This window comes from Pogoniulus pusillus, chromosome 30, assembly GCF_015220805.1.
Source record: "Pogoniulus pusillus isolate bPogPus1 chromosome 30, bPogPus1.pri, whole genome shotgun sequence".
In the NCBI taxonomy this organism is placed as follows: Eukaryota; Metazoa; Chordata; class Aves; order Piciformes; family Lybiidae; genus Pogoniulus; species Pogoniulus pusillus.
The window spans coordinates 16,738,075-16,751,908 of record NC_087293.1 but is presented as its reverse complement, the minus strand read 5'-3'; the positions used below and the strand labels follow the sequence as shown (position 1 = coordinate 16,751,908).

The window sequence follows — 13,834 nt, the reverse complement described above, 5'->3', positions numbered from 1 at the left end:
TGGTGAAGACCTGAACATAACTGTCAGGCTGCCAGCAAAATCTGCCCTGCTTGCAACACTCATCAGCCCTGGCAGTGAGTGGTAGCAGCTCTCTCAAAGGGCTCAACAGCAAGAGACACTCCTGAGTAGTTTTTTGAAGCAACCTTGATTTGTTTTAATCTCACTTCAGTGGATTTTGGTTTTAAACTCCCCAGGGCAAGACAGGTTGTTTCTAGGGCTGCAGTGCTAAGGGCATCCAAGACACTCACTTAGCTCTGGCCGCTCTGTGCTGGCAGTTGTGTGCTGACAATGAACACAGCAAAGCACTCAAGAGATGCTGCAGTCACTGTGACTGTAGGCTTCAGCTGTTGCACCAGTTCAGACTTTGTTTTCCAGCTATGCTCTTCTCAAAAGGAAAAAAAAAAAAGGAAAAAAAAAAGGGTTCACCACACCAAACTACCAGAAAATGTTGGTTTATGGCTTCAGTTCACCTGTCTTGCCCTTGCCAAGTAAACCAGCAGCACCTCACGGGCTTCTCCGCAAGCTGCACCACGAGTGCTAACAGGCCAGGCCTCCAGACAGTCATTTGCTGCTTCTGGTTTTAAGTCTCACTGCCACTTTCCCCTGCAGCAGTAGGTTTTGGGGTGCTTTATCCACTGAAGTTTCCACCACACTCCTGGAAGTCTGAGTGCCCACTGAGTGTTCAGCATTGTGCCCCAGAGCATTAATACAGCTCAGTCAGTGGGAGAGCACAACCCACAGGGCCACTGACTACTGCCTCCAACTTAGTGAACTCAACCCAAGTAGTATGCATTCCTTTTATTTAAAAAGTTGTCCTAAGAGTGCACACTGCACCTATACAAAAGAATCTTTACACTGTCCACACACAGGGAAATAAAGGCTCCAACAGCTGCCACAGGTCTCAGCTGGCTGACACGCTAACGCCGCCTTCTTGCTATGTGGCAGAGGTAGAGGGGGTAGGGGCAGAAGTCAGCAGTACTGGGAACTCTTGGCAAGTGGAATGTGTGTCCCCCTCAGGGACAGAAAGACCCCTGCCAATGCTAGATCCATGTGGGGAGAGGAGTAGGGATACAGTCTGTTGGAAGAGCACCAGTGTCACAAAGAGGATTACCAGGCTGGAGCAGTGTTGGCCAAACGCCTCATGCGCCTAGGAGACGAGAGAGAGACAGGAGGTTAGTCAGGTGAGCTCCCTGGGGAGGCTGCTGCAGCTTTGTAAGCTCTGCAGACAAGGTTTAGAGCCTGCCTTGGTCACCTCACAGTGCCCCTGTTAATGAGGCTAAGACACTCTTCACTGACAGCCTTTAGGCCATCTTTGCTTGTTAGATGGAATCCACCCAATCACTGCTGAACTATTTAGAGAGTTTTAGCCAAAGAGCAAAAATAATTATCAATCTGTTAATGAGCATTAAAAGAACTAACATCCTAGGGAAGCCACAATGCATCTTTTGGATTCTCTCAGTTCATTTACAGCTGCAAGGAGCAGTTTCAGCAAGCAGGAGCAGGTGCTCTCAACTGCTTGTCAAACATTGCTGGGAGGTCTGCGACAGGCAGAACTTCTTCTGGAATCACAGCAGTGCTCCCATGCTGGCTAACAAGTCAGGCTGGAGCCAGAAGCTGCCCCATTCCTACATCAAACAGCACTTTTCCCTACATAAAAAGGCAGGTTTGTGACAGGATTCTAAGGAGCATGACAGTGCATGGAATTCCAGCATATGATGAATGCCTTCCTACAGAAACAACCCTCCCTGGGCAAGCAGAGAGCCCATGGAAAAGGACAAAAGGAAACTTTGCTTCAAGCAGAAGATGGTTGAAGTGGAGCAAGGTGATAACAGTCTAATATCCTGCAGCTAAAGAGAGGAGTTTCTGGTGTGCAGGTCTGAGGTCCTGCCAGCTGGCTGTTAGCAGAGAAAGACAAACATCAAAGCTTTTAACCCCTGTCTTAGCGGCAGGCCTGAAGGAGCAGCGCCCGAAGCAGTGGCAGTACCTCGTGTTTCTGTCCTGGTCTCTGATCTTCTTCTCCATCTCGGCATCCGTGAGCGTTTCCAGCAGGGGGCACCACTGGTCAGCGTCGCCTGTGTTGCGGATCGCGATCTCCACGGTCGGCAGAGGGTTCTCGCTGCGGGGTAGGGCAGAAGGCAACACAGCGACACCGTCAGCGCTCCCCTGGCTTACCGGCCCGGGAGAGAAGGGCAAGGGCAACAGAGCAGCACCTGGAGTGCTTCAGGCTTAAGCTTTCTCAGCCCCACTTAGTTTGGTTCCAGAAGCACCTAAGGTTACGAACTTGTGGAGCCTGAAATCAGTGCAAGGCCAACTGTGACCATCTGTGCTTCCACCCCTGCAGAGGAGTCGGTGAGCACCACTGCAGCTGATGCAGTCCTGCCTAACAGCACCCAAACCCACTGAGCACAGGCAAGCTCACACCAGTTTCCTACTGCTGGCAGCACTTCCCCAGAGCAGCAGCTGAGCAGGGACTGCTAGCAGAGCTCTCAGGCCAGCTTGGACTCCCTGGCTGCAGTATGCCCAGTGCCTCTCTGGCAGCTCTTCCCTGGCAAATGTCTGGCTTCCTGGGAGCCCAGCAGTGGAGCAGCCGTCGTTCTCCCAACTGCCACAGAGGGAGCAGTCTTTTAGGACGTGCTGTTGCAACCAAGCACTGTCCCAGACCACAAGATCTGCTCCGCAGAGCTCTCCCTGCCTGGCCCAGCTGCATTATCACACGCACAGAACTATTTACTGCCTCATGAGCCACTTTCCAGTAAAAGTCAACAGGAACTGACCAGGAGCAGCTTCCCAAATATTGACAGTGGCTCTGGAAGCTCAGCATAAATACAGAGGAGCCTCAGAATGTAAATGTTTGCTTTCAGTTCTAGAAAGTGGCTCAGCCCAGAGCTGCAGGGAACGTGTGTGGGGAGCCTGTGGCAGGTCCCTCCCCGGGGACATGGCTGTGCACAGCACTGCTCCTGAGCAGCCCTCAGCTCCCCTGTCAGAGGCAGAACTGATAACCACCATGGGAACAGACATCTGCATCACAGCCTTTAATCTGCAACAACTCTTCAAAGTAGTACTGCAGTGAAAAATTAACCCAGAGCCTTTGCTGTCTGATCCAGGGAGGAAGCTTTAGTCAAATTTGCTTCCAGTACTGCTGACATCCACTAAGCAACACTCAAACGCAGGGATTTAATCTCAGCCCCAGGCTGCTGCACGTTCCAGGCTCACTGCTAGACTTTAACTGGCTTGCTTGACTTGCTAGCATGGTCTCTACCTCACTTCCTACGCTTAGCTCCTAGTGCCCACCGGAATTAAATGGGGGTTGGGAAATCTGGCCTCGTGCACCAACCCACAGGTAAGCCAGCTCAGACACCACAACCCCAGCAAAGAATCTGAGATAAGCTGAACAAATCCTCCCTCATCTCTCAGTCTCCAAAGCAAGGCAGCACCTCCTGGTTTTCTGATGAAGATGGAAGTGCTGCTGGCAGGATGACTGAAACGCTCTGCCAGCTGCAGGGCTCCAGGACAGCTGCAGGGCTCCAGGACAGCAAGACACTTCCTTTGCTGGGTGTCACCAGCAGATGTGTCTTTTGGAAAAGGTGACAGGTTTGGTGGGGGAGTGAACCTGGGCCAGCATTCAGGCCTGAAAGGCCACACTCTGGGTATGGAATGCTGTGTGCCACCACCAGAAGCACTCAGCACCAAGGTGGGAACCACTGTGGTACACCAGCTCCTGGAAATGCCAAGCATCAGCTACCTGCTTCCAGCTCTGCCCCTTCCAAGAGTTTTCAGGCTCTCCTTGTTGTACACAGAGCAGGCCAGCTCAAAGAGCTTCCCTGGCTTTCATCAACTAAAAGACAGCTTTACCTCTCCTTCAAATGATTAAGAGGCACATGACTTCCTAACCCCCCCGTCCCTTGAGATACTAAGGTTCTTTTGATACATCTAAAGCAGACCCTTTCTTTACATCAGTGGAATGGCTTTGGAGCAGCCACCCCTCCTGTGGTTTGGGAATTCAGGAACTAACCAACCACAGAACCCAAATATCATTAATCACTGTACAGTTTCAAAAGTACTTCTTTGCTTGAAGTAAAAAAAGAGAAGAGAAGGACATATTTGTACTATGACACAAAAGGAGGTTTGAATTAGAGGTTTTTTCCTTCCTGAGCAGCTCATGTCCATGTACTTCGTTCTGGTGGGGTTCCCTTGACAGTTTTTGTTTCACCCCCTTGCAATATTGCCAATCTAAGGGTGGCCTGAAAACTCCCTCTTTTAGCTACCTCTAAAAGGAAGCATTCTGTAGTGACCATGGTCAGATCCATGGTTTAGAGAGGACAGCATGAGGCTGGTGTTAGTGAATCTGAGAGGCTGGGCAGCATGAAGCTGCATTAATCAGAGAGCCTGGGCAACACTGACTTCTGAAAGCTTTACTTGCTGCAAGCTACAGAGACTGATAAGCAGCAAAGTGAGAAAGGAAGTCTCCTCACAGGAGCTCACATGCACACAGAAGAATTCCTTAACTCAGGTACTTGCAATGCATGGAGAAGTACAGGCAGGGAGGAGAACACTCAGTGTCCACTAGATGTGGCCAAAGCCTGCCTCTGGCACACCAACTGATTTCAGGAACACAGGCCTCGTGGGCTGGGAGGCAGTGTGCTAGAAAGTTGTCAAGGTGAATTAACTGGGATGGCAAATAAATCCTGAGTGAAAGAGAGGGCTTCCTGGCCAGCATGGTGTGAACAAAGCCACCTCTCCACTTCAAGGACATGAAAGCAGCTCAGTTCAGGCAACAAAGTCCTCCTAACCCTTACAGGAATGAACTCACTGGCTGGGACTGCAGACTAAAGTCTACTCCACAGTGGCTCCCTGGCCTGCATCTAGCAGCAGGAACACTTCCACTCTACTCTCCTGCTGGCCACAGTGTAGGCAGAGCTAGCTTGTTCTGCCACACCATGCACTCAGCTACAGGGAAGAGGCAGCAGAACAGATACCAGATTCCCACCTACCACTCTCCAAGGTGCCATTGTTTCTCAGGAACACCACAACCACTGCACAGCTGGATATGGTCCAGAGCTGTTTCTGCAAATATTTGTCAGCTACTGTGGTTGGAAAGGTAGAAGTCAGCTGTGGCATCCCTGGGATGGACACACAATCTAACAGCTTCCCACATGGTAAAGGGTCCCCTTCCATTTTCTAACATGAGCCACCCTAGGGATCATTTTGAAACCAAGCAGTTGCTGTGGAAGACTTTCAGGATGAAAATAACCTCCAGAGGAAGCAGTGAGACAAGCGGAAGAGCAACTGGTCCAGAGCAGATCAGTGCCTGCTTTCCACAGAAAGGTGACCAGACAAGAAACCTGATGGCAGAGAAGGAAGGAGCAGAGCTCATGGCAGCACCCAGCTGCCCCACAGCCTCCAGCTCCTCCTTGCTTACCCATTCCATCACCTACTCCTCGTCCCCTCCTGAGGCAGGGCAGGGCTGATGCACGTTTCTGTTGCTGCCCAGGCAGCTCACTCTGCTTCCTTGAACTGATCTCTACAAAACTGGTGTCAGCAACACCATTCCCTCACCTCTGCATCATGTGCTGAACTCTCCAACTTCCTCAGCTGTCACTGACCTGAGGTCACAAAACCTCAGAGCACAGATGAAGGGATAGCAGAGCCTGCAGAGTCAGCAGCAGGCTGGGGATAACATCAGTGCAGTAACTCCCCACACAGCACTGCACAGCACAACTGCAGACCATTATCTCTAGGAGACAAGCTGCAAAGCTGTCTGCTCAAGCTGACACTGCTGCATCCCAGCTGTGAGAAGGGCCTAGAATCACGCCAGCTTTAACCTCAGCCAGGGCAGAGAGCTACAGCTTCAATCAGCCTTCCTTCGAAACACCAAAGCTTGAGACAGTGGCTGCCACAAGTCAGGCAACACTAACAAAACCAAGCTGTACCCGAGGCTCTGCAGCAGTGTGCACTAGGGAGGGAGACCCAAGGGATGCTGTTAATTGCCAGCCCCCAGTGACTGTTCCTTACAGCAGCCTTTCATTCTGCAACCTGTGGTCCTGAAACAGAACCCAGGAAAATACAAGGGAGCATCAACACAAGAACTGCAGGGAGGGCAGAATGGGTGCAAGCCACAAGGACCCATTTCAAGTGAGACTCTGTGCACAAGTCCAGCTGTGCTAAGACTCCTTGGTGTGAATGTCCATGAAGCAGCAAGACCCCTCCCCAGCCCCAGCAGGACAGCTCTGTACCTGAAGGCGTAGGTCTTCTGGTGCCAGCTCAGCTGTCCCCGGATGCTGTAGGCAATGGTAGTGACAAACTCCCCACCCAGACCGAGCTCTGAGCACAGCTTCAAGGCAAACTTCTCTGGTGAATTCTCCTTCTCTGACATGTCCCACTCAAACTGGTCTACAAGGGAGATGTTCCCTACGTGAATGTTTAGCTGGAGACAAGGGAAGAAACAGATCATTTGCTTCCATCCTCACAAGTCTGTCAAGGTTAACTGAACAGAGGAGACAAAGGTTAGAGAAGAGCAGCAGAGCAGCAGCTCTTAGTTTACTGCTTTTGCAAAGCTCCTAACCAAATTCTCAATTCCAGTAGCATGAAGGCAACTCAGCTTTGCTCACCAAGGTTCAAGTTCCTCCTAAACAGGATGACAATGCTTTAACTGAACTATTTCATCACCTCAGGGGCTGGCACATGAACGGTTAATAATCTGCCACCTTGGTTCTGTTCTCAACACAAAGGACAAAAACACAGTCTGGAGGGACTGGAATTAAGAACTCCTTTGCTCCATGAGGAGCCTTTGTACCCTTATCCCTCCCAGGACACGACCAGAGAAACCCAAGTGGTCCCCTCCCTGCATTACCTTAATAATAACTCGTTGGTCTGACTGATCCTCCAGGATGCTGTCGGTGGGGTACGACTCTATCTGTTGTCGAATGGCAGAGGCAATGGCAGGGACAAAGGTCAGAGGATTCAAATCCAGGTCATCACAAAGAATCTCAGAGAACATTTCTGGGGTCATTAGCTTTTCTGACACAGAACAAGAATGAACAGACACTTAACTTCCTCGTAAGTCAATGCCTGCTGTTTGAAGAACACACAACATTCACCCTGCAGCGTGACAAAGGGAACCCTAAACCCATCAGCTTCTGCTTTTCAAAGGGTGTCTTCTACCAGGGCTGTAAGGGTGTGCACAGGGACACAGGCAGGTACAGCTGCCTTCACTTGCTCCAGTGAGACAACACAGCTCTGCCTCATCAGACACAAAGGAGCTGTGCTGCAACTAAGGTATCTCAGCTAACGGAACAGTCCCACACACCCAAGCTGAGGAAGTGGGGCAGTTGAATTCCTCATCTCCACATGTGTCCAGGCATGCCTGCAAGCCATGGAAGTGACATTTGCTGAGGGCCATGACAGCTGAAGAGAGTCCAGAGTGGGAGAGTTCAAAGCCCTGTGTGTACGGGGTAAGGACACGCACAGCCGTGCCTGCCGTCTCCTGATGTCTGGTGATGGATACAAGTTGGCTTCCCCAGCCCCAGGCCAGTCTCCTTCCCACATACCATTCATGTTCCACGTAAAGGCATCCCTCAGCTTCTGCCCATCGATTTCCATGTCAAGCCTGATTGGAACCAGAACCTCTGGCTGGGATGCATTCTCGTGGATCACTGCTGGGTCATGGTCATCAAAGCTGAAACAGAGCAACACCACAGCGTACACAACCAGCACGTGACACATCTGGCACCCACAGGGGGAAGGCAAAGCTCCTTGGAAGCAAGCCCTGCACTCCAACCCCCAGGCAACCTTTAGCCAGACTTCTCAGTGCAAGCTTGCTGGGGCTAGGGGTCCACCACCTTTCATTACATCTAGCGTAACAGTTCCTGCAAACAAAGCAAGGGATTTTCCCAGGACTACATTCATCTTGGTTCCCTCAACTTCTACGATGGACAAGGAGGAGTCAGGAGCCACAGCAGCGTTTTCCATCAATAAACCAGACCAATGTTACTGGAGTATGTCAGTGAGAGGCAGCCTGTCCTTCAGAGTCTGCAGGCTCCTCAATGAGGAATGCTCAGCAAACCAGCAGAAAGGAGGAACTGAACAAGAAACGAATGAGCCTTTTTCCTCCAGGGGAAAGCTCTCTGAGCTATGGACTGGCTGCTGGAAGGAACAGCCTCAAGACAGAGAATTTAACTGAGAACCTCCCAATAAGAAACATGAAGAAATGAATCACAACACTATTAGCTCAGCAGCGCTACCCTGACAGGGTATCCTCTTGCTAACTGCTCCCACTTTCTGGAAGGAGGAAGCTCTTACCACAGAGGGAATGTTCTCTTCTTATCCCTGCCCATGCGGTTCCTGTTAATGGTTGTTGAGCATGGCACTGCATCCAGGTGGTGAGAGCTGTTGGGCAGGGTTGGTACCCACTGGTTGTTCCTCTTTGCCTTCTGTTCTCTGGAGGAGGAGACTGAATGTTAAACTGCAGACCCTGAGCACCACTGCTGCTGAAGGAATGGTCCGATTCTGAACTTTAAGTCCTATTATGAGCTGCTGCTATTTCATTCTGAATCCCTCAAGAACAGTGTTCTGCTGAGAACTCCTGTTCCACACTAGGCTCTGGGAAGCCCATTCTGCAGCTCACCATTACTCACCAGGTACAAACCCAGCAGCACCACCACAAATGCCAGGTTCACATTTGGTTGTTCTGTCTGTGCTATACAAAAAGAGAGCCGAGAACCAGGAGGTCTCCAGAAGCAGTACATGCAGAGTGTGTTCTGAACACATCTGCTACAGCTGGAATGCAGCAAGTGCAAGTGGAGCTGCATCATCAAACACTTCTGCTTTTCTTCCTGTTGTATGTGGGCAGTAACCCACCCCTTATGCTCTGGAGATCTTCACTTGTCCTACACTGCAAACAACTTCAGCATAGATGGGTGAGCACTGCCTGTGCCATACCCCGCCTCTGTGCCGCTCCTTGTGCCTCCTGCTCAAGCTGACATCTTCCAATCAGCTGCTCTGATCCTGCCCCTCACAGATGCCCTTTACCTGAGGTAGGTAGGAGGTTCTGTGCTGATAGACACTGCCTTATACTTCTCATCGTTTCCATCCAAGATCTCTTCCACTTCAGAGGCCTTCAGCAGCGTCACGCTAGTGGCTAACGTCGTGTAGCCATGATCTAGTGCCAGGAGAGATGCCAGCAGTTAGCATGGAGAAGCACCACACAGCAATGTAGCAGTAATAGGCTGCATGCTGGAAAGCCCTCCCTGAGGTTGCAGGAGGGACTACAATAGGTTACCACATGGTACAAATGGGTGCCCCCAAGGCCCTCTGGGCTTCTTTTCTCTTCTTACACACATTTTAACTGCAGAGCAAGGTTCTGACCTGGCACTTTGTACCCATGGGGCAAAAATGGATGTGATAAACTTTCCACTGTCATTTCTGAGCTGCCAGAAGGCTCCACTCTCCCTCACACACCAGAATGCTCTGCTGCTGGGTTAGATTACTTGCACTGGAGTAACCAAGCTGCACCAAAGTGCCTAGCTCTAAAGAAATACAATCAGGTTTGGACATCCATCTGAGCAGCAGCAAACCTGACTCTCTTGGCAGCAGAGGTGGAATGTCTCAGTCCATGCACAACCCCCAGCACAAAGCCTAAAGAATACAAAAGACAAAAGCAGATGGCACCTTGGAGTGGCTGCACAGCAAGAGAACAGAGGTCTGCAGAAGGCATCGTAGTCTTTACTTTCTGCAGCTATCCAGGCCCCTAAAACAGCTTCCATTTGGGCTGGCAGTCAAGACACAGGGAAGGTTAGAATTACACAGGTTTCCCTCAAGTACTACCACTGGATGAACCTCCTTGCAGGCTGCAACTCATTTAGAATGACTTCAATGAAATTCCTAACAGATGAAATGACTAGAGAGGGAAGTGACCCCTACAAAAACAAACCTTCAGGGAAAAAAAAGCCCTAAATCCATCTGATGTGCTTCTACTCAAGAAGCAGAAGAGAAAAACAACTCCTTCCTACCCTGCCTTGCACTTACACAGCTTAGCTCTGCACACCTACCCCTGCCCAAATGATGTAAAAACTCTTTGCAGCCTTCAGGGAGAAAAAGCCCAGAGCACAACAATTCTCAGTGGACTCTAAAGGCTGGAAACAGAGAGTCAATGATCAGCTGATGAGACTTGGACAGGGGGAGAAACCTCCAGACTGCTCTTGCTGCACCTGAAAAGTCCCACTAAGGTTCTGAGACAGAGGAGTTAAGCATGTGATCAGGATGCACAGTTAGGGCGACCACACGGAGAGATCAGAGGAAGGGGATTAGCCATTGGTATATGTTGTAGTAGCAGCAAAGGTCACAGTGGACATTCTTCCTCCAGCACAGCTAAGAATAACATGCAGATAAGACTTACATCGTCTGGGACTGTGAGAGCGCTGATTTTCTGTGGGGAGAGCACAAAAACAAAAGAAAAAAAAGAAAGACAAGAAAGCAACAGGTCAGCAGGGTACTGGGAGGAAGGAGACGCCGAGTCCAGAACGAGCTATTTGTTTTTATTATGCTTCAGTCTAAAGAGTGCACGAGTCAGACTGCTGCTCCTCTGCCTCCCACCAAAAATCATGCTGAGGCAGCTACGCTCTGGCAGGCACATCAGCAGCAACACACCACAGCAGAATCTGGCACAGAGAAACGCTCAGGCCCTGTGAGAAGCAGAGTTAAGCAGAGGCACGTGTTCTCCCTGGGGCCTCCTTCGGCACTGCTGCCTATCTGACAAGGGAGACAGGGGTGCCCCTCTTTGGCTGTCACGGTCCCTTCTGGGCTGTGGGATCGACTCTGAGCTGTGGCTTATGCTTTGTGATGAATGCAGCCAACCCCAGGAAAGCCAGGATGGATGTTTGGGTCTTAGACCATATTTGATCAGTTGATGTTTGTTGTCAGGCTGAACCAGGAGTTACCTGGCGCAGAGTGCTCCATCCCTGAGGCAGCCTGAAGGGGTCTGTCACAGCCCTCAAGGTGCAAGAGGCTCCTGAATCACCATGGATTATTTTTCAAGGCAAAAAAAAAAAGTCAGATAAGCATTACTCATCTTCTCACCGTGTGAAGAGGCCACTATCTTCTTCCTCTCTTCCACCGTGGCCAGCCGCCTCCAGAGCGAGGGGTACCTCTTGTACAGGGAGCCCCGGAACATACGCAGGTAGTTCCCCACCTACAGCAACCACAGAATGGGTCAGGTTGGAAGGGACCCCAAAGATCATCCAATTCCAACCCCATGCCATAGGCAGGGACACCTCCCACTAGAACAGGTCGCTCAAGGTCTCATCCAGCCTGGTCCTGAACACCTCCAGGGAGGTTGTGGAGCACAGAATCACCCAATGTGATCTGTGATCACATTGGGTGATTCTGTGCTCCACAACCTCCCTGGGTAACTTGTGCCAGTGTCTCACCACCCTCCCTGAAAACAGCCCTTTCCTAACATCTACTTTAAATCTCCCCTCTGCCAGTTCAAACCCATTCCTCCTCATCTTGTCATTACAAGACCTTGTCAGTAGTCCCTCCCCAGCCTTCCTGTAGGCCCCCTTCAGACACTGGAAGAACAGTGGAGATGTGGCCCAGTGTTCCAGCACAACCTGGTGCTGTGTTTCAGAAACAGTTAGCAGAAGCTGAAATGAATTCAGCTCTTTGTAAGCCAAGGAGGTCAAGGAGGACATGGAACTGCTTGAGAGGGTATAGCAAAGGGCTGCAGAGATGATTAGGGGTCTACAATACCTCTCATGAAGAAAGGCTGAAGGGTTTGGGGCTTTTTAGCCTGGAGAAGACTGAGGAGTGGGAGTCAATACCTAAATGGTGGGTGTCAGGAGGATGGGGCCAGGCTTTTTTTGGTGGTGCCCAGTGATGGGCACAAACCTGAACACAGGGAATTTCATCCAAGCACAAGGAAAACCTTCTTCACTTTTGAGGGGGCTGCCAAGTTGGTGGGGGAGCCTCCATCTCTGGAGCTCCTCAAAACCTGCCCAGTGGAGCCCCCATCTCTGGAGCTCCTCAAAACATGCCTGGGTCACAGGCTCACAGGGTATTAGGGGGTGGAAGGGACCCGAAGAGATCACTGAGTCCAACCCCCTGCCAGAGTAGGACCACACAATCGAGCACAGATCACACAGGAACACATCCAGACAGGCCTGGGAAGGCTCCAGAGAAGGAGACTCCACAACCTCTCTGGGCAGCCTGTGCCAGGGCTCTGGGACCCTGCCAGGCAAGAAGTTCCCCCTTGTGCTGAGCTGGAACCTCCTGTGCTGCAGCTTCCATCCACTGCTGCTTGTCCTAGCCCAGGGAGCAGTGAGCAGAGCCTGTCCCCCCTCCTGACCCCCAGCCCTCAGATAGTTATAGACATTGATTAGATCCCCTCTCAGTCTTCTCTTCTCCAGACTCAGCAGCCCCAGGTCCCTCAGCCTCTCCTCACCAGGCAGTGCTGCAGTCCCCTCATCATCCTCACAGCCCTCCTTTGGACTCTCTCCAGCAGATTCCTGTCCCTCTTCAACTGGGGGAGGCCAAAACTGAAGGCAGTGCTCAAGATGAGGTCTCACCAGGGCAGAGCAGAGGGGCAGGAGAACGTCCCTGGATCTGCTGGGCACACTCTGCTCAATGCCCCCCAGGGTCCCATTGGCCTCTTGGCCCCCAGCAGCCCATGGATGTTCTCCCCCAGCTCTCCCAGGTCCCTCTCCTTGGGGCTGCTCTCCAGCAGTCACCTCCCAGCCTGTCCTGGGGCAGTTTATTGTTCCTCCCCAGGGGCAGGACTCTGCACTGGTCCTTGTTGAACCTCATTTGGCTCCCCTGTGCCCAGCTCTCAGCCTGCCCAGGTCTCAGTGGGTGTGTAATTACAGATGTTCCAAACTGCACATTTCAAGCAGACAGGCCTTGTGCCCCGGCTCACCCTAGGCAGCTCCACTTCGCCGCTGCTTCCTTGTTTGAACCCAGACTGTGGAGCCTAAACCACTTCGTTCCAGCGTGCAGCCGTGACCCCTCCCCTGGCACCGCAGCACCAACGCTTGCTGCCTCAATGGGCTGCTGCCGAGGAGGCAGAGCAGGCTCCCGGCACACACACCGGGGCGCTGGCAGGCCTCGGCCGCGCACGGCTGCCTTTCGCCCGGGGGCTGCACACAAAGGCCTCGGGGCGGGCTCCGGTACCGCAGGGCGTGCGAAATAACGCAAACCTCCGAGCAGGGGCACTACCGGCAGGCCTCGGAGGGTAGCAGCCGGAGAGTGGGGCCTGGAGGGGGCCGCAGGCTGCCACCAGGCGAGGAGCCGGCCCCGTGTGCGTCCGCAGGGCCGCCCGTACCGGGAGCGCCGGTGCCAGCACGGCCGAGGGGCAGCGCCCGCAGGAGGGGCAGAGGGGACCCGCAGGGGCCGGAGGGCCGCAGGACCCTCCCCCCCAACACCCTAAGGCTCCCCTGCGCCCCGCTCCCACCCTAAGCCTGGCTCCACACAGCCGCCCCGTCCCGCCCCGCCGCCTCCCCCGGGCCCGCGTCCCGCCCGGGCCCTTGTGCCGGGCCGCACCTCGGAGCCGATCATATAGAACTCGCCGTCCTCCTCCAGCTGGAACTTGACGGGCTTCTGCCCGAAGGTCTTGCTCAGCGCCATCATCATCATAGTGGCGGCGGGCGAGGGGCAGCGCCCAGCGTCCCGAGCGGGGCCGGCGGCAGCGGCGGCAGCGGCGGCAGCGGCGGCAGCGGCGGCAGCGGCGGCAGCGGCGGCAGCGGCGGCAGCGAGCCGAGCGAGCACGGGCGGCGCCGCGGCCTGCTCCAGCCGCCGCTCCGCGCATGCACTGCCGCGCCCCGCCCGGCGCCGGCGGCAGGCGGAG

General features: G+C 52.9%; 2 protein-coding genes across 3 annotated transcripts in view; one reads left to right on the top strand and one right to left on the bottom strand.

Annotated features, from left to right (window-relative positions):
* The window catches only part of CHCHD10 (coiled-coil-helix-coiled-coil-helix domain containing 10), a 123,308-nt gene that overhangs the window by 78,342 nt on the left and 31,132 nt on the right, over nt 1-13,834 (top strand). The gene's annotated exons all lie outside the window — the stretch shown is intronic.
* On the bottom strand, nt 784-13,682 carry SMARCB1 (SWI/SNF related, matrix associated, actin dependent regulator of chromatin, subfamily b, member 1). 2 transcript variants are annotated; one of them, XM_064168703.1, is made up of 10 exons: nt 13,531-13,682; nt 11,074-11,185; nt 10,394-10,423; nt 9,028-9,157; nt 8,299-8,436; nt 7,548-7,675; nt 6,851-7,017; nt 6,234-6,424; nt 1,985-2,116; nt 784-1,147 (listed from the first exon to the last, which is right to left on the bottom strand). In XM_064168703.1, exons 1-10 carry the CDS (start codon nt 13,621-13,623, stop codon nt 1,108-1,110), a joined length of 1,161 nt encoding a protein of 386 aa, XP_064024773.1. In that variant the 5' UTR covers nt 13,624-13,682; the 3' UTR covers nt 784-1,107. The 2 variants fall into 2 exon arrangements, with proteins under 2 accessions (XP_064024773.1, XP_064024774.1); XM_064168704.1 differs by lacking the exon at nt 10,394-10,423.